This window comes from Pleuronectes platessa, chromosome 3, assembly GCF_947347685.1.
Source record: "Pleuronectes platessa chromosome 3, fPlePla1.1, whole genome shotgun sequence".
In the NCBI taxonomy this organism is placed as follows: Eukaryota; Metazoa; Chordata; class Actinopteri; order Pleuronectiformes; family Pleuronectidae; genus Pleuronectes; species Pleuronectes platessa.
In genome coordinates, this window is record NC_070628.1 from 5704036 (window position 1) to 5725051 (window position 21016).

General features: G+C 44.9%; 1 protein-coding gene across 1 annotated transcript in view; it reads right to left on the reverse strand.

Annotated features, from left to right (window-relative positions):
* The window catches only part of LOC128429401 (protein sidekick-1-like), a 54388-nt gene that overhangs the window by 17926 nt on the left and 15446 nt on the right, over nt 1-21016 (reverse strand). The window contains exon 4 of the mRNA XM_053415511.1: nt 8886-9019. Within this exon, the coding sequence (XP_053271486.1) occupies nt 8886-9019 (134 nt within the window). The remainder of the gene's footprint in view (nt 1-8885; nt 9020-21016) is intronic.

Consider the following 21016-nt stretch of genomic DNA (forward strand, 5'->3'; position numbering starts at 1 on the left):
TTTCCCTGGAACCTCCTCCTCTACGTCTCCGGCCTCTTCACATCCACAGCCTCTGCTTGTTCATTGATCTCTCACCACTTCCCTTTTGGTCTATTGGTCGTTTTATTCCCTGAACACAGAAGGATCTGAAGAGCCTGAGTGGGCGTCGGCCTGCAGGATGCTCTGTCAAAGCCACGCACACGAGCATCCATCTTAATCTTTCCCATCATGCTGTAAAACACGCTTGCAATTAAATCCATAACCGGGTGGAACGAGTCGAGCGTGCACACGCAGCCACACACAGCGACGCACACTTTGTGTAGTGACACAGTCCGCCAGCGAGTCTCCTGTCTGTCCCTCCATCACGCCATCGCTCTGTCTGTACACTGGGGTTTTAATTATGGAACCACAGAGAAGCCTCATTAGGCTGAGTGGGGGAAGTGAGAAGGGACCGGGAGAGACAGAAATGAGGGGAGACAAAGGTAACAGACGGGGAAGAGAGATGGGGATCAGCAGAGAGACGTCTGATCCCCCCCCCCGCTGCTGAAATATTGAATATAATAACTCCAGACACAAGCAGTTGTAGCAGGAATTAATCAAAGCAGCGATTCATTAGCGAAGTCCTTTTAACAAAACCACAGAGTATTAGGGCCTGTTTGTCTGATCGTGCGTGTGTGTTCCACATCTGTAGACTTCAAATTACCAGACTCACAATACAAAGGAGATAATTGTGAACATAATGTGTCCTCACCCAAGGTTAGATCTTTCCAATTAACCCGCCAGGCCGAAGATTTCAAGGTACAGATATAACCATTCTGGAAAAAGAGACTCAATCATACTGGTACACGCTCTTCAAGGTTTACATGCAATTTAATGCACCAGTGATTCTGTGAAGTGACCTTCATGATGGTTATCTACATAACCAGCGTTAAGACGACTTGAAAACAGGCTTCCTACACAACCTCAATTATGAAGAGCAGAGAGTTTTCTTCACACCAAACAAAAGATTACACAACTATTAAACACACTAACTCACAATATCTGACATTGGACTTCAACTCCCCATAATTAAAATGTTCTAACTTGATGCTGCATTAAAAAAATGGAAAGTTGGATAAAGCAACACACACACACACACACACACAAGCACACACACACACACACAGTTGCTTTAATGCAATAAATATTTAACGTTTAATCCATTTTAGTTTAGCAACAACTGACAAAAAGGTTCATTTCTTTAATGAACCACAACCAGGACTCTCCACCACCGAGTTAACACATCCGGCCCCAGATGGTCACAGAATGAGGGGCTGCTGCTGCCGTGCAGTTATTTGGTGAGTGAGCGTTCACTGACTGCAGTGTCTGTGCTGCTTGTGTCTGTCTCCAAACAGTGTTTTCAACAGTACAAGTTTAAATCAGGTTTTTCTGCTGCAAGGGCTGTATCTGCCTGTCCTGAACCAACAGCTTCACAAATAACAGTACGTTTCAGAGCTTGCTGAATTCAGCTTGATCAGGGTCCAGGATTCTGTGGAGCCACTGTCACCAGGCTTCGGGTTAAAAACAAAAGTTATTTGGCTTAGAAATCTTCTTTAAAATTTTGTAATTTCTAATATTTTAATTGTTTTTTTGCTTGATTTAAAGTACGAAACCCAAACAGGGCGACAGAGCCGTCTCTCCCCTCCACTCATTGGAGACTGCATTGACCTGCCCGCCTTCAAAACATTACTCCAACTAATTGCAAATAATGAATAATATATATAGGTATTTTATTTTTTGTTTTTAACGTATGTAAAGTCTCTTTGAGCATCGTTATATGAATCAAATTAAAAATAATAATAGAGGTAGTAGCAACAAAAAACTAAAAAAACAATTGAATCTTTTAAATATTTAAAAAATATTAATATTAATCAATCAAATATCCGAACAGTTGCAGATTAGTTATGTGCTGATCCATTAAATACTAAACTGACAAATTGTTTTAACCCTTAACGTGTCCATAAGGTACAAATAGGATTTTAGTTTTTTACAGATTGCTCCTTTAAGGCTCTCGTCACTTTTTCAATACATTTTCAAACAGAAACTTATTTTCCTTTCTTCATTCAGCTCCTGAGTTTCATCACACGCTGTCACAACACTTTTGAAAATGGCATTATTCCGACTCATGTTATCAAATCATGTGTTTTTTCTGATCGGCTGCAGTTTAGCACCCAGCGGAAAAAGAAATGAAATACAGTAACTAAAAAGGAAACTAAGAGCATCTGCGCACATCTATAAAATCTTTGAGCCATTTTATCTTGCTGTTAAATAATAATTGGCAGCTGCTTTTTAACAGTGCCATAGATTCTGCTGGTAATTAATTAAGAGCAGTCATCTGAGAGGGAAGGAAAATGATTTTGTGTCACCGCTCAGCGCTCACACCTGTGCTCCTGTCGGGGGGGGGAGTTTATACACACAGCCACTAGGGGTCTCTCATTTTAAACAATAACACAAACAGCTTGAGTGACCAATAGATTGTTGGCCCTGGACGTTATAGAGGAGGCGAGTACATCCAATTAAAGGCTGACCTCCGAATGAAACGACCTTGGAACATAGTTAGAAACATTTTAGACGATGTTTGTCCACATGTCAAGAACATATGTAACATAGGTCTGGTTGTTTGTAGCCATTTTAACGAGGAGTTGTTATATTTTATATATCTTTAAAGTCTGTCGGGACAAATGTAATCAACACATCGTCGTGCAGTCGACACCTCGATCACATCACGACAGCTGCAGTGCTGCAAACAACCTGACAACACACAGGACTCTTTATGTTTGAGCTTTCAAATGATGCAATGACACACACACACACACGCTCATGTACACGCACGCACACACACACACATAAAACATGCATGCACACAAACTACGGATTCCACAACACACTCTCTCTCCGGGGACACTGAAATACCTCCAATTAGACGCGCCGCAGAACAACTGGGATGGGACCTGGAGCAAACACACACACACACACACACACAGACACACAAACACACTTGCACAGAAAGATCGGTAGCGGGCTCTCATTTAAGAGTCAGTGATATGGAACGGAAACATCTGGGAAGGAGGGAAGATGATTAGAGACGAACTAAATGAAACAAAGACACACACGCGCACAAAAATATTAACACAAATGTTGTCACCAAACGAACGGAAAACTGAAAACAGGTTACGTTGTCTAACGAACACTTAAAACTAGGTATTTTGAAAAGATTTTCAAAAAGAGTAGCAACCTGTGTGTCATGGGCCAAAAACATACACTAATATCTCCTTCTCCATCAGATCCCCCGTGTGTGACAGTGTGCGAGTGTGTCTGGGTTGTGTTGAGGTCAGCTGAGTCAGATGCTACATGAGTCTGAGTCTCGGCTCCTGAACAAAGGCCACTCGGTCACTTCCCGGGGGCCGGGGGGGGGGGAACCGGGCGATGTAGAAGTGGCAGAAACCCTGGAAGTCAACGACAGGGGGCGTAATCAAACCCAGACAGACTCTCCTCCAATCACCAGGCCGAGGTAATCAAACTCAGACTACCACACCCTCCTGGAGGCAGACATGCGATGATTAGGGTTATGAAAGGACATCTTTCTCTGACAAAGTATTTATGAACTCGGAGCTGACGCGTCCTGCTCAGCTCTCCCACCTGCCTCACCGTCTGTTTGCCTTCTCCTCTGCCACATCACTGAAAACAGCTCTCGCAGATATAAATGCAGCAGAATCCAATTTACAGTACAAATCAACGGCTGTGCGGAACTATGAAGCCTCAAAGCCGATTTCAAACAACCTCTTCAAACTTCCTTGTCTTATTTCTGGAAGCCGGAGTTTGGTTCGACTTCAGCCGGAACACGCGGTAATTACAGAGCGACGCTGTGTGGAGCATTTTAAAAAAGGGGGGGGGGGGGGGGGGGGGGGGCACCGCGGATTCTATTCATCAAGCTCCGTTCCCTCGTCAGGGCCAGTGAGACTCCGCCTGTGAGGATCTTCTGAGGCTGTGGAGGGAGCTTTGTTAAGAAATGAGACATCCTGTTATGTTCTGGATATTGGAAAGATGTCTACGAGGCGGTGAGGGTCCAACGGGGAAGAAAATAAAGACGATAGAGTCAGGACATCTCGGCCTCGACAGCTCGGACCTTTCTAAAGTCTGTGTCTCGCAAGTCGCCGAACTTTACGGAAGTGAAAAACAAAAGTGCTGGATCCCTCTTTTAAACGGGAGCACTCTGCACGCGGGGCTTCTATGTACGGACGTATTACTCAAAGCTATATTTGTGGAAGCTCAGCAGTCATTAACAGGCGTGACATTACTGTCTTCTCTTTAGAGGAGATAAAGGCAGCTGATCAACTATTGAGCCCAGAGCTGAGATTGCATTTTTAAGTCCTCACAGTTATTAAATCAGCGTTTACGCGCCCGACACATTCCCCCTTCCCACTCCTTCTTTTCTTATCCTGTCTTCTGTTCCCTCTCTTCTCTCGTCCACCCCGTGTGACCCCCCCCCCCCCCCCCCCCCTCTTGTTTCATCTGTGAGATCCGTGCACGTCGGATTATATTCATCACGCTGCCACTTCTTTATCTCGGTGAGTCTAATGGCTCCAGCCGTTTTGTCTCGTTTCTTTATTCTGTAAAGTGCTCGTCTTTGATGGTCGCCCAGCTACGCTTTGTGGGCCGTGCATCTACATTTACATGCGTGTGCATTTGCATGTCTGTGTGGTTTCGTGTGTGTGTGTGTGTGTGTGTGTGTGTGTGTGTGAGTCTCCCTCCTGCGAGTGCTCTCTTTGGGGATATTTCGCCGCTGTAATGGACTCAAGTACAAATCTACAAAGGCCTCCACCGCTGTGAACTGAAGAGAAGCTCAGAGACACACAGACCCACTGCTGCTCTGACTGACAGGCCGAGGTGTGTGTGTGTGTGTGTGTGTGAGAACGTGTGCGAGGTAAAAAAGAGAGGGAGAAAAGAGAAAGAGCGGGAAATGATGTCAGGTACGCATCGGGCTTAATTAATTGGAGGAGGGATCCTCATCTCCTGTCACTAACAGAAACACCCTGAGGCCATCAGAATTCTGTTTCTCTCTAATGCAAACACACACAGACAGACACACACACACACACACACACACACACACACGCACGGATTAAATGACCAGCACCCACCACTGCACCTCGAGTCCTCTCTCCCTGGAGTTGCTGCGTTGATGTGATTCGCTGCACTGACTTGATATAACTTGAATAACTCGACCTCCAATATTCAAAAATCAAAACTTCTGTCCAATCAGCAGCCGGCTCGGTCGGCAGCTGATGGCCGCCTGGGGGAGTGGAAACCTCTCGTGGAACCGACCCGCTGTCGGCCGTGATAAAAAGCCCCGGGAGCTGTTTATTCTACAGGCGGGCTGTACTTCCAGTGATTACAGTGGGTGACCTCTCACCAAGCTGCTGAGCTGCTATCAATTGTGGCTGCTCCGGCTCAGCCACGGATGACAGTTAGTGCTTTTTATTCCGCGGGCCCGTATATATGCCACACTTACAGGATAGTGGTCCGGGGGACATGCAGATAATGGATATGTCAAGTGGGCGGGTCATGTAGCTCCCCGTGTGTCGCCCGTAGAAGCTTCGTGGATCAAACCCCAAGATTCAATTTATACCTAAATATTAAAGCTTGACTCGTATCCAGGTTGTATCTCTGCATCTATTCATGTTAGAGTCATAAATAAATCAGATATTGACGTCTCCAGTTCAATCAGATCTCCCACATCTCATATGTGTTTGTCCCAAAAAAGGAGAAGAAGAATAAAAGTATGAAAAGCACTGCATATATAACTAACGTGTGAATGGCTAAATGCACTTTAAAGCACTTAGACCGAATACAGAAAACTACTTTCATGTGCTCAATCCATTCAAGATCTGATCAGCTGCTTCAGGTCTTCACACCAGGTGCAAGTGTTCACTGTGAAGTGCCTGTGGTTGTGTTGGTGGAAAGAAAACAGACGTTCTTCTATCTAACAGGTCGTATCCTGATCTGCACCAATGACTCACTTCATCAAGTCTTTTCTCCCCCGTCTCTCTTCTCTCTCTCTCTCTCTCTCTCTCTCTGCACAACGTCTGAATCAGAGTGCGAAAGAGGAGAACAGGAAGTTGTGTATCTCATTTAGTCGGCGGAATTCATGAAAAGAAAGACAAGATTTTTTTAAGGAATAGAAAATGTGACTGACAGCTTTGAACTTCAGTCGTCTGATCCTGCACAGGCTGCTTAATGGGATAACAAAAAAAAACAAAACATGAAAGCGAGGAGACCGGAAACGGAGAGGGGGGGAGGAGGTGGAGAAAAAAGACACACAAAAGAGGAGGTAGGGAAGAACAAAAACACAATTTGCTCAAGTTCATTCACATATTTTCTCGCGTCATTTAACCTGCTGAACCTCTCGTCACTTCAGTTCACTTTAATCTAATCTCATTTGCACAAGATTGATTCTTCTTTTCCCTAAAAAAATTTCCTGCCAAGAAAAACCCTTGGCAGATCCCGATCATTAGATCAACACTGCAGCTGTGATTCTAACTGAGGATAGAGTGATTTAGAAAAACACAAACTATCGATACAGACATATTTTCAGGAAAAATTCATCATCTGCTGTTCAATTGACCTTACACGAGTCCAGCCGGGGCCAAAAATAATGCGTATTGAGTGTTATAACCAATGTGACCGACCCATAAAGATGATCCATAACCACAGAGAGTGAAGACTGATCCAGAAATTAAACCAAGAAGAGAAAGAAAGAGAGAGAGTCTTGTTTCTCTTTGATATTTCATCCTTTTCTTTTTCCTTTCATTTTGACTCGTTTGTATTTAATTCCTCTTTCCTCGTTTCCTGCCACAGCCTCAATAACAAATAACTGAATCAGATCTGCTGTTTTATAGCAAAGGTTATTTACCCAAGAAATGTTTATTGTACACAACACTAAATGATAAACAGACACACACACACACACACACACTCACACACACAGGCTGACGTTTATGGCCGAAGTCTGATCAGCGGAACCTAACTATACCCTTACCATTCCTAAAAAACGCCCAAGGGAGCACTCCACCCTGACAGCTCTAACAAGGTGCTGCGAGTATATTTATGTGATTGTGTGGGTCTGTGTAAGTGTGTGTAAGCGTGTGTGTGTGTGTGTGACAAAGGATACAACCCTGTAAAAAGAATCTAATTAAAACTCTATAGAGCCACAAGGGACAGGCCGCTCCCTCCCTCTCTCATTTAACTACAGTGAACACTTCAGCTGAAAGACTGTTGGAGTGAGCGCTCTATCCTCCGGCCTCCGAGGAGACATGATGGAGACATGATGGAGACACGATGGAGACACGATGGAGACACGATGGAGACACGATGGAGACACGATGGAGACACGATGGAGACACGATGGAGACACGATGGAGACACGGAGAAGGATCATGTGAAAAGGTGAAACCCAGCGGGAGAGAAACACATTCACCAAAAAGCCTCTTTGCCATTATCAGCGTCTTTGTGTCTTTCTGTAATATTCACTGACATGAAAATTAACTTCTGCAGCAGAGTGGAAACATGGATCCTTTTAAACTATGTAACCTAATAAACAGCCGACAGTGTGTGGGACGGGACTGTTGCTCTGGATATGGTTTACAGCTACTTATTAATTTAATGTTTAAAGGGTCTGTAGTTAAGAGATGGAAGGACTTCTGTTGAGAGATGGAAGGACTTCTGCAGACTGACTGAAGAAACAGTGAAGAATCGTTCTGATATGAAAGGAAACATGGAGCAGAGTTGTATCGTTTAATTGTTGTGACATTTGGGATGAACAGACCAGAGGAGAAGAGGAGAGAAGTAGAAAGAAGGGCAGAGTTTGTGTTAAGGTCTGGATGGAGAGACACAGGAAACATACAGAGAGAAAAAGGAGGGAAGGGACCACAGAGACGTACAAGTATCAGTATCGATCTCAGATGTGTGTTGCAAACAACAAACATGAGAAAACCCCTCTATGATTGAACAACTGGAAGCAGCTGGATCTGAACCACAGCTCAGCTCGATCCTCAGTCCTCACATGGAACCTACTCATAACTGGCTCTATAGACTAATCTACTGCTCCTGGTTTAAAGTCGGGTTCTGAGGTGAAGAAAAACACACATAGAAATCTAAAAGTATCAAATCTTTTAATCTATTTAATTAATGTTTGAAACGTCAGATCAGCAGCATTATCTTTCTGTAGCTGACAGTTGCTTTTGCTGGTTTAAATGACAAACGTCAGATTATATCGGTACTAAAAGTTACCTGCTCTAAAGTTACAATACAATAAGGTTCCTAACAGTTTAATGTGAAGTATAAAAAGGAAGTTTGTGTCCTTAGCAAAAAGAAGAATCAGTTAGTGACACTGGTGATTCCTCTATACTGGGACAATCTAACCGCATCAAGTAATTCCAGTAGATGGAATCTCCAATCTCTCATCTTTCATTTAAATGACAACAATAATTCTAGTTTCTTAATTAATGATTCAGAATCATCACTTCGTTTGTTTGAAGCATATTTGATAATTATTATATATCTGTTATCCTCTGGTTGTGTGTTGTGCAGCTTGTCTCAGTTTCAAGTTGTACCTATCAGCCCACACTAATTAGGCTACATCACAAAACTGTCTTCTGAGCCAACAAATTGAAGAGATTTTAAGATAAATCTTTTTTCCCCCAGTAAAATAGATTCAGATCATTAAAACCCGATTGACCCTCCAGCTCAGTTACAGAACAGATCACCTGAGAAGCTCCTCAAAGGGTCTGAGAAGCTCCCGATGCACAATCAGTCACATTTAATCATGTGTCTGCTGGTTTCAGATGTAGTGGAGGGTTTGTTCTTACCTGAGATGCTCAGGTACACGGCGGCACTCGTCACGTTCTCCCCCGTCAGCTCGTTCACCGCCTCCACGTGGTAGCGCCCCGCGTCCAGCGCCGTGCTTCCCAGGACGACCAGCTGATTGTCCAAACTGATGGCTCTGCAGGACGGAGACACGAGACACGAGACACGAGACACGAGACACGAGACAGGAGACACACGAGAGAGAGGACGAGGGATTAGAGAGCGCAGCACTGGCAGAGGAGAAAGGGAAAAACACGCCTCGGCCTCTAGTCCTCGTCTCAGACTAAGACTCTGACATGAGGAGAGTATCTGGTACATGGATCGTTTAGCATTCATAAAGGGGGGGGGGGGGGGGGGGGGGGGACACATTGAATACAAGCATCAGGAAGGGAAGAGGATTCACAGAGCTTAAATAAATCTCTCCTCCTGTCTCAGATTGACATGTGGCTCATTTTGTGTCTCTTTCATTCTTCGTCGCGTATTATCTTCTGTTCTTCCCTCTTTTCACTGATCCATCCTCCCCCCCCCCCCCGCCATACCCGCAGCAATCAATACAGCACAAACATACACGGTACACAACAAGACACACACACACACACACAATTGCAAACACAACTGTCTCACTGTCCTCACATGAGCACACGGTGATAAGAAACAATCGCTTACAAACAGCCTGTGTGCTGCTGCGGCTGCTGCTGCCTTTTAAATGAGCATAATGGGAAGGAGCTGATTTTGCAGGGAGACAGTGAGTTAGAGAGGGGGCGAGCAGGAGGGAGACTGGGGGGGGGGGGGATTTGTTATGCTGGGATTTGTATGTTTTTCTCACTCGAGCAGACGGAGAGCCCAGGTTGTTTTTAGTGACTTTGTGTTTTCACCTGGTCAGTGTACGGAAATCCCGACATTCTAACCTGAGCCTTCACTGAAATGAAATCAATACGACCAAAGGGAGAATAAAACACATTAAAAGGGAGATGACCATTAGTTTTATATCCTTATAGACCCAGTGTCCTCATCACACAATGACGCTGTGTGTTAGGACTGTGAAGCCCCTGCCAGACAAACGTTTTGTTTAAAAAAAGAAACACACCTAGATCTGGAAAGACAATATTTTGAATGAAACATCTGTGTGTGTGTATAAGTTTGTGTAGTTTCCTGTGAACACGGCTGATTGGTGCTGGACTATCAGAACTGGGTGCACTCCGAGTCGAGGCCTGCACGGTGCCGGTCTGTGCAGATCAGACGTTGTTGCCACTCAGTTTACATTTGACCACAGAGCAGCACGACGCTTCTGCTCAGACTGGAATCGATGACTCTGTCTGGCGAGTAAACAAAACCCTGCAGCGCTGCAAACAACAGGCAGGTATGAGAGACGCTTCACGTGGCTTGTGTAGTGGCTGAGAATGAAAAGGAAAAATGTTCTGAACCGTGTCTGCCAGCGGCATCTCCACGACTGGCTAGTGTTGGATTACTGGATGATGTAGAACTCGTGTTGTGGCGACAAACCTAAACTACATTGAGTTAAATTGATGCATCCACAAACTATATATAAAGATGGGCGACATGACAGATGGGCTCAATTGCCCCTTGACTCCTCCCCCCTCCAGGTTAGCAGATGGGACATGGACCAAACTGAAGAGTTAAAGTCCAGGATCAATACATTCGACTGATGTTTAGGTGGGTAGTTCTTATAAAATCTGTGTATGCAGCCATGAACATGATCAAGTATATGGAGGTGTGGGAGAAGGAACTATTGGTTGAAGAGAAGAGAAGAGAAGAGAAGAGAAGAAGAGAAGAGAAGAAGAGAAGAAAAGAGAAGAAAAGAGAAGAGAAGGAGAAGCGAAGAGAAGGAGAAGAGAAAAGAAGAGAAGAGAAGAGAAGAGAAGAGAAGAGAAGAGAAGAGAAGAGAAGAGAAGTGAAGAGAAGAGAAGAGAAGAGGAGAAGGAGACACACACACACAGATAGAATTCCTCAGGTCTAATTTTATTCGGGGTGATTTCCCAGGAGAGCATCCACAACAGCCCGAGCCTCAACCCCAACACTGACACTCTATTCGAGCGAGTGCATGTCTGTGTGTGTGTGTGTGTGTGCATGTCTATGTGTGTGTGTGTATGTTCCTTTGAAAGTGCATGTATGTGCGTGTGCATTCAGGTCTAAATGCCTGAGATAGAAGCTTCGCCCACTCTCTCACTTATTCCGGAGCAGTGATAGATTCTGCATCCTCACCCAGGTCTGTAATGCAATTTACAGCTGTGCAGCTCATTAAGTGCACTGACCAGCCCATTTCATCACGTCTGCTCCCCCCCGACACGTGCTGATTAATAGACAGTGAAGGCATGTGTCCACTTGCCTGGGCTGTGTAAGAGAGCTGAGGGTCAGGGAGGCCGGAGAGTGTAAATCCACTGACATGTAAAAGTCAAGCTGTGTCAACTGAACTAACAGCTGAAAACATTTAAAAGTTTAAAAGTATTTGCTCATGTAGTATTTCTCCTCATTTACATAATTCATTTTACATGTGAAATGACTTGGTGGTGATGGCTGCAGTGATTTGCTTCCCACTTTCTTATTCCTACTTAATTGGGAAAGGATTGGAAAAGGCCAATAAGACGTCCAGATTAGACGACCTCCGTTCATTTGGAATTCCCTTGAAAAGAAAATTAATAAAACGTCCCTATTCATAGCTGGAGGCGGGTTTCACCATCGCATCACTCACACACACACACACATGCATACAAATATCCGTGCACATTAACAGCCTATGTGCAGCCTCAGTCCGACTGGATGTCAATGGAGTACAGGGATTTAATACAACATAAATTCAACATGCAACTTTGGGCTCTCTTTTTAGTTCTACATTTAATTAAACTGGACAAAATTGTTCTGGATTTTAATTAAAGACAAACTCAATTTTAAAACTGCGCGTGAATCTGCATGCTTGTGTGTGTGTGTCTTTGTGTGTCTGTGTGTGTGTGTGTGTGTGGCAGTTTATCCCCAGGCAGGAGAGGCAAATTAAATGACAGTAATCAACTAGATCCTATTCCCTTCTCCTCCGGCTCTCCTCCCTCTATCCCTCACCCGCTCTCGAATACTAAAAGAAACAGCCTCTCAGACTCGTTCTCTCCAATTCCATTTTCTGTTCTTACTTCGATTACAATCTGCACATTTCTTTCTTGGTGTCTTCCAATTTTCTTGGCATTCTCTCTCTCTCTCTCTCTCTCTCTCTCTCTCTCTCTCTCTCTCTCTCTCTCTCTCTCTCTCTCTCTCTCTCTGTGTGTCTCACCACCCCACCCCCCCTTACCTCCCTCCTGACTTCTTTGAACCAAAGCACAGAGACAGATTGCTCTTTCATTTAGTGTCTGGCCCCAAGACTCATTTCATAAACACTCACGGGCGTCTCTGCAGCGAGATTGACTTCTGAATGCACACTCACACACACACACCAACTCACACACACACATACACACACACACACACACACACACACACACACACACATACACACACACACATCAACACACACACACGCATGCCAAAAGCTAATTACCACACACATGTCGCAGGCCGGAGGACAGACGAGGGAGAGCGAGTGTGTTTTCTGATATATAACTTGGTCTCAGTGCATGAGTCAGATCCAGGGGAGCGAGCCTCCTGCCAGCAGAACCCACCCGGGCCCTGTCTGCCCTGCTCTGTGTCTCACAGGCAGCGTGCCACCTCCTCCGAGCCACGCGTCTGACACACTCGCTCGGGCTGGACGAGTGCTGCAGTCGGGCAGAAGGAGGGATACTCCACTGTAAACCGAGTCCAGACAGGCAGGCTTGTTGGCAGCTTCGTCTCCAGAGCGAGTGCCAGCACACCCACCCACCCACGCAGACAGAGTGTGCACATGCAGACACACACACACACACACACGCACCATCTCAAACGGCCTCTCACACAGTTGGGAGTGTTCACTGTTCCTCGCAGCCGTTTAAAGTGGATGTTTGCGTTGGCGTCTCAGTCGGTGGACACATGAATCCAGCCTCTGTGGGCCTGAGTGATGGTTAACGGACTGGGGCTCCTACCTGCTGAAGGCCTCACTGTGTGTGGATGGAAAACATGTCCAGTTTAAAGTAGAGAGACATTTAGCATCCACAGGACCGAGGTGTTTAAAATGTTTGTGGGCTTGAGTTGTGTTGTGGTGTTGGAACAGCACATCATATACATCCACTCAGGCCCAGCTGAATTCAATCAGGCTGCTTCAAATTGCAAACACTCATAGATTTTTTTCGATCTAAATACATGAATTATTCCCTAGAAGATTGATGAAAACGTCAAAAAGAAAAAATGCTGTATCTGACAATAAAATGTCTGGCTCCAAACTAAAACTTAAAAGGTTCTTCCCAAACTGCAACAGCATCCTGAGTTTCATGGTAATAACACACAACACACAAACACCAATGAAAACACAACCTCCTTGGACTACAGGTAATTAAAAGGTAACTATCCTCAGCCAAGGATGTTATGTTGTTGGCCCCTGTCCATTAATTTGTTTTCTTTATTTCTTGGCAGGGTTCCTCAAGAAGTACAGATTCTAATTAAACCCGGTGGACGGTTTGGGACGAAGGCCAAACGGTAAAGAAGTTGGCACAGCTCTGGATAAAGAAGCAAATCCAGAATAGTTTTATCTCCACTCACCACAACTGGCTGAGGCAGATGTCCGCCCACATCCAGTCTGGTTCTATAGAGGGTGCTTCCAGTTGTTGCTGCTCATTGAGGGAACTGATGGGTTTCTCTGTAGTTTCTAGGATCTCGAAACCTTCAATGTAAAGTCCCCTTGAGACGATGTAAGAATTGAGTTGTCGGGCCTCAGAAGAGGTTTGAGCTCTAGTGAGTGATACTGGAGGATTGAATGGAGAGAGGCTGAGGACGCATCTGCACAATATTCATCAGTAAAAGCTGTAATTGGTTGTTTGGCTTCTGTGAAACAACGACTGCAAACTGGAAAGAAAAGAATTCAATCACTGAAAAGCCATCAACATAACGAGGTCCTCGGTAGAAGGGTCTATTTCCACTTGACTTTTCATGTGGACTATTTTTTTTTTAACCCTTGAAGTCGGAAACAAACTTTGTCTCGTCACTTATTTGGACTTTATGAGGAAAGCGTTTGAGTCATCCGTCAGGCTGCGTTTCTCACTTCACTTCACTTGTTTAAAACTCAGCGTGAACACAGAGCTCTGGTGGTTCAGTGTTTTTCACTGATTTCAAAGGATGCGCTCCCTCGTGTCTGATGCCAGCGCCTGACAGGAAGTTCCTGTGGAGATGCTTCTGGGGTAAATTGGGCCCAAGGAGAAGCTTCGATGACACGAGGTGCTCCACGCTGCTGTAATGTAACAGGACAATGTGAGGCGGGAATAAAAGAGGGAGGAACGATTCTGGTAGAAATAAAAAAACAAAGAGGAGAACTTTTCCAACAACAGTTTCATGCAGTTTTGGGAAAATATGATAGATCTGTTTTTGTAATGGGATTAAACAGTGAAACTGAGTTTAAAGACTGAGAACTGTACTGATGCCAGGATCTGTGCAGCCAGTATCCTGACAGTGACAAGTCGTTCAACTGAAGCTGTTGTTAACACAGTCGGGGGTGGAAGATTTCTTGTAATAGTGTATTTGCTGAAACACATTGCCTTTAAAAAATGATCCTAAAAACATTTGTGAAAGCTTCTGATTTCAAAATCTGAAACCTGGATTCTCCCGGCTGGCTTTAACAGTAAGTTTGACCTGGATGAGAGATTGTGGTTATATATGAAAAGCCTGTGTTACGTGTGTGTGATGGTTTGAGGAACACCTTTCCTTTTCATCTCGACACCCTTGTTCTCAGGTGAGAGCAGCTGCACAAACACATTCACACCTTCACCTCATGCTAGTGTCACCAATTAACCTCCATGTCTCTGGACTGTGGGAGGAAGCAGGAGCAGCTGCAGAAAACCCAAAGGGAGAGGAGACCACACAGGGAGGCGCTGATCAAAGTGGGGATTGACCCCAGTGCCTTCCTGCTAACCACCATGCCTCCCACTGTAAACTAGGAATAACACTGGCAAACAGTTTCCAGTATGACCTGGTAATAGTCCATCTTTAACTCCTTAATGAGACTCTCATTATACTCTGAGCCCCGGTGCATGAATTGTTGTGGCAGCTTCTAAGCCGACTGGTGTCCCCGGGTCCCACAGCTGGACTTCCATTTCTCCACCACAGCCATTAAGAGAGACTTCTGAGTAAATCCCTCAAATATTTAAAACATTAAAACGACGGCTTCGCTTTCATGTTGTAATCAACAAAAAGCAGAAAACAAAAAACACGTCCATAATAAGCCAGTTGGAGGTGAACCAAATGAGAAGAAATAATGCAGGCAGGCTGCTGATGCATTAAATATGTGCATCAACTATTTAAAGGGTCTGGATTGTGTCTGTGTCAATTTAACTCAGGGCCAAAAACATTTTGGACGACATTAAAATGATTAAAGGGACACGTTCATTCACTGGAGGCCCCCTGTGGACACATTCAGAAACACACGGTCGCAAGCAGGCAACCTCTGTCAGGACAGGAGAATAATAATAATCATCATAACTGGAATCTATATAGAGACCCAAGGACACCTCACATGTGTCAGTGGTATATCATTCGGCATATGCTCATTCTTTCATTGATTAATCGATCAGTTTAAACTAATCAACTACTTAAAAGTTACTTGATAGTGAAAATGATGGAATCAATTGCAAGCCCTGAATCCCTGAAGCGCTCGTTCCAGAACCATTATTCAAACCATTATTAGTCGTTAATTAGCTGATACAAAAGCCTCCGCTGCTCAGGGAGGATTTTCCACGAGACCTAGGAACTCGCTTCAGGGGATTTGCTCTGATTCAGTGACAAAAGGAAAAAGAAGGCCAGTCGGTGATGCTAGTAAGTCCTGGCTGTGAATCGGATGTTCCAGTTCATCTCGAAGGGGCCTGATGAGGCTGAGGTCAGGGGCGCGGCTCAGTCCGGGGCTTCAACTACACACAGGACAAACTTTAGAGCTGCTTTCAGACAGAGCACTGAAGTCAGGGATGATCTCCTGAAATGATCGGGAGGTGTGTGAGAGCGCAAACGTCCAAGTCAGAGGCTCCGGACGACCTCTGGAGAGTTTCCTGCCAACTTCCTATTCCAAACTCTGGATAACGAGCAAATGATGATGTTTCTAATGTTCAAAGGAAACAAAGCTGAAAGAAACATTATTAATCCGAATATCTCAGGATGAAATAAAAGGTTCCATACAAGTAGAAGACTAGAGGGGCTCATATCTCTGTGCATGGAGGCCCTGTCATGTTAATAGAGGAAAAAGAAACTCCGCTAAACTTTTGTCACAAAGTTGGAATCACGCTGTTGTCTTAAATCTCTCTGTATCCTGAGGCGTTGGGATTTCTAACAAAAAAAAACAAATGCACAGGGTTTCTCACAATTTCTGAGATGATATTCTTCACACTAGTTTACACAGTGAGTGAGTCAAGTGTTCCTCTGAGCTCCTACTGTCTGATTCACTTCAGCAGGCGACTGATTGAAGGTATTGCATGTTTGCTTCGTACTATATAATCATTAAAGTCATGAAATGAGTCCTGACAAGCGGGAGGACTGATCGCCAGCAGCTCTGCAGGGCTTCAGATTAACGTATGTCCTTGTTTAGTGACCGTGGGCCCAGTGTGTGTACGTGAGTGTGAGTGTGAAGTCACACGCTGCCCACACGCTTGAATCACTGCCATTTATTTACACCCCGATGCAGTAACTCACATTAATATTAGTTATTATTATTATTTGAGCTGACCATGGCCTCTCTCTCTCTCTCTCTCTCTCTCTCTCTCTCTCTGAGACTGCCTCCTTCCTGTCCAATGAAGTCCTCTGCTTCACTTCTGTATCAGCAAGGGCACCTCCACCCAAACAGCCCAGTGTGAAAGAGCAGTGTGAAGGTTTACCAGTGTGTGTGTGTGTGTGTGTGTTCCCAGTAAGAACTGGAAAGCCTGGCTGGGGAGAAGAGGTCAACCTGCTAGCTGCCTCTGTGACCCCATCTCTGATAAGAAGACAATGGATTGACAGGGGGACGGATGGAACTTGTATATTAATTTAAACTACTGCTACAAAAACAAATAACAATAATTTGACCTAATATTTTGATTCATTTGCCAAAATCATTTACGATGGAACTGACTGGTAGAGCCAATAATGTTTTCTTTTCAAAATGTTACTGCTACATACTTATTATCAATATTGCCAAAGTAAATCTGATACTCTAGTATAAAGTTTGTTTTAACAGTACACAGAGACCCTCCTTTGATTAGAGCTCTGTCCCCTCAGACCTGAGATCTGTGTGACAGCTACACGACTCCCACCATGTAGTCGACGACCCGGCTCCGCCCACAGGGCAAAAAAAAGCAATATAAAGTAATTCTGTGTTAATGTCACGGCTCTGGTTGAGGAATCTTGTTGATTTTAACTCTGCGAGAAATACAACCTGCATAAGTGACTGCGCAGGAGACCAATGGGGAGGGCGAGCGAGAGAGAGAGAGAGAGAGAGAGAGAGAGAGAGAGAGAAGAAGAGAAAGGGCACAAATAGATGGTAGAGGTTGCAACAGTAATGAACACTAATGTGTTTGTGAGAGATTTTAACAGCCCCTTCACTGACTCAGAAAACGGTTTCCCTACCTCCTGCCCTGTACACTCTGCAGCTCTGTGACTTGTAATTAACACAGTGTCTAAATCAACGGCTCGCTTCCTCCATCACCTTTACAGTTTCTTCAAACGGTCAAACGGACACGAGAAGGGAGAATTTCCAGTCGTCGCCCACCAGCTTGGCCAGTTGCCACAGCCAATAAGTTCTCCATAAAACACACACACACACAAGGACACACACACACACGGCTAGAAGGAGAGCTTGCCCCCGTACACATAGAGGAGTATCCTTGTACTCACACAGCCCAGGGCCTGCAGACCGAAAAGTAATTGGTGTGTGTGTGCATATGAGAGAGGAAAAGAGTAAGTGAGGGCTGCGAGACAGACTACGTTTGTTTAATGTCCCCTGGCGTGGCCTGGGGGACAGGCAGCGAGGAGTGGGGAGGCAACGAAACAGGAAAGGAAAGCAAAGCAGGGCAAGGGGTGAGAGATGGAGGCAGGAAGAGAGGAGAGGAGAGAGGGATGGGGGGGGGGGGGGGGGGCCTGATGCTGAGCAAACAGAGGAGAGAGACTTTTCACTGCGCTCGCTGTTTGTTCAGCTACAGGAGCGGCCATGACTCACTTCCTCTCTGCCGCTGCTCTGTGAGTCCCTCTGTCTCCTCTGTCAGCCACGTGCACAGAGCGGACGTTAATTCATGTGAAGGCTCACGGAAAAACATTTGCTTTTCAGAGTGGGAACAGGTCGTAGACGTAGAATCTACAGTACGACACCGCATTCCTGTAACAAGGAGGCAGGATGGATGGTAACAGCCCACAGTGTGTGTGTGTCTGTGTGTGTGTGTGTGTGTGCAGCTGAGTGACTGTTGTAGTCCCATTAGGTGGATGGATCTCTAGACGAATGGCTATTATCCTACTTAGCACTAATTATGTCTGCTTCCAATTAACCACACAACTGGCAGTGACGTCTCTCGCTCTCTTTTCCCTTTTCTCTTCCTCTCAGTCTTTTCCTCTCTGATGGAAACACACACCTTGTTCTCGGACGTCATCTCTCCCGGCTGAACACGGAGCCGCTGATATTCACACTGGAAAATGAGACGTCATTTTCTAATTCTGGTTCGTGCCTGTTTCCTGGTTACAGCTTTTCGAAAATGTCAGGATTAGCTGTTTTCTCTTGTCTGAGGAGAGATAAAGTATAAACACTACCACCTGAAAGTGCAGATTTTAATGTCTTGATATAAGTACTGCACCGTCCCTTCAGATCAGGGTAACAGCTGATTGGTCATGGATGCCCAGGTAGGTGCAGCTCTATATTCGCTATTTAAAAATTATGATGCGCTGGACAGGAAGTCTTTATACGCTAATTTCAAAGCTGTATAACACCATTTAATTTCATTATAATTGGATTTTGGTAGTTAATACATTTCATGATACACAATTGGGGTGGCACAGTGGTGCAGCGGTTATCACTGTGGCCAAGAAGGTTTGAGTTTGAGTCTATCTGTGTGGGGGTTTTCTCCGTTTCCTCCCACAGACCAAAGACTTTTGAGTTTAGTTACACTTGGAGACCTGTGAATGGTTCTAAGTATGTTGGCCCTGTGATAGGCTGGTGACTTGTTCTGACTGTACCTGCCTCTCCCCCAGTGTCAGCTGTGATTGGCTCTAAACCTCCTTCGACCTCCGATAGTGGAGGGAATGGTTCAGAGTTGTTCTCCAGACTGAATCTGAGAATAGCCTCATATCTGTAGTAAATAATAGATATTAGGGGTGGGTAGTAAGTCCCTGTACAAAGGACAACACTGGTCATTTATATAAAAACGTGGTCGCACACTGCTGTTTGAATGTAGACAAATTGCCTGCTCCGGCTCTGAAGGTCAGCGGCACTAGCAACGAGCAAACAAACACAATGTCTCTGCTTTCCGCTGACACAACCGCACAGTTACACCATCTCCTGTAAAACAAGGGGTTTTAACTGATACACTTGTCACCACCGCGATAGGAAATCAATACAATGCAAAAGAATGGTTCTGCCTAGAGGCCCGAACATTTTAATCTACATTATTCTGTAACAAACATAGCCCTACACACACACTAACACACACACATGCCTGGTTTCATAGATCTTCCAGCGTGCACCAGGCCTGCAGCCACAGAGCCAGTGAATGCATCACTCACACTGACCTGCTCCTTCTACCAAAGCCACTGAGGGGGACAGAGATTGTTGTGTTGGTTTTCTCCAAAGTGGGAAAAAGAAACTCTGTAAAACTTGCATAAATTGAAATGACGATGGACAAACTTTAGAAAGTATAGTCCACCATGTGTGTGTCTTTTTGTTTACCTTAAAAGAATGCCTTGAAAATCATTTGGATGCTACACAAACCCTAGAATTGGGAGAATAGTGTGTCTGTCATTGCCACAGCTCTCCCCTATCCCCTATCGCTAAAAAGTTAGCTTGGTCTTGTGAGAATGTGCATCATGGGAGATCCATGAATAAAACAAAGAGCAGTTTGTCGTGGTAATTCAAAGCTGAGGAAGAAAAGAGGAAGTGACTGAGCAGGGAGCTGGATCCAGTTATTATTGGAGCGGCTTTTAATCTTTGGCGAGAGCTAACAGAGGCACAAGGATGTGGCACGGATGCCAAATGAATTAATCATCTGCATGTATTTCTCAGATGGAGCTTTTTGAGGACAGTACATTTTCTGGATGTTTTAATGAGCCACAGACATGGGGTGGGTTAGTCCCTGGGCTTCCCACTAGTTTGCACCAGTTGACCAACTAAAGCAATGGGAATTCATCTTCCTACTGGCACGTTGTATTGGCAGGAAGAAGGTACAGCTCAATCACAGGTTTAAAAAAAGGTGCAGAAATTGAAGTGTGCTGCCTCCTCGGCTTTGATACGACCTCAGCTGAAACTCCTCCCACTTTGGCAAAAGCAGTTTTGTTTTCAGCCAATAATAAAATTTACCAAAAATGGAAAAGCTGACGTTAATGTGTTTGTGAACACTGGTCATGCAGCAGCAACAATTTAGAGTCTGTGAGTGAGTGTGCATGATGTGTTTGAGCCAGTTGTACGTGTGTGTTACAGTTAATAGTTGGTTGTGTGTGTGTGTGAGCGAGAGCGTATTGGTGATGGCACAAAGTAATTATCTGGTAATCCAAAGGGAAATTGACGAATAGGAATCCTATAGCAGGACCAGGCAGTGAGACCCAAGGAGGCAGGAGACTAAGTGAGAAAGAAGAGCTTCTTACATCAAGGATGGATCGCTAAGTGTTGGGACACAACAGCAGAGGACAGCGAGTCACAGTCTTAAACGCTGGATGCATTCATTTCTTGACATAAACAGGAAAACTCCCGAGTGAATACATGAGCAGAGGGATGAGAGCAGTGTAACTTCCTGAAAAGGAGTGTGTGCTCAAGTTTAGCCTTTAATTGTGTCTGAGAGAGAAATAAACTTGTGACCTT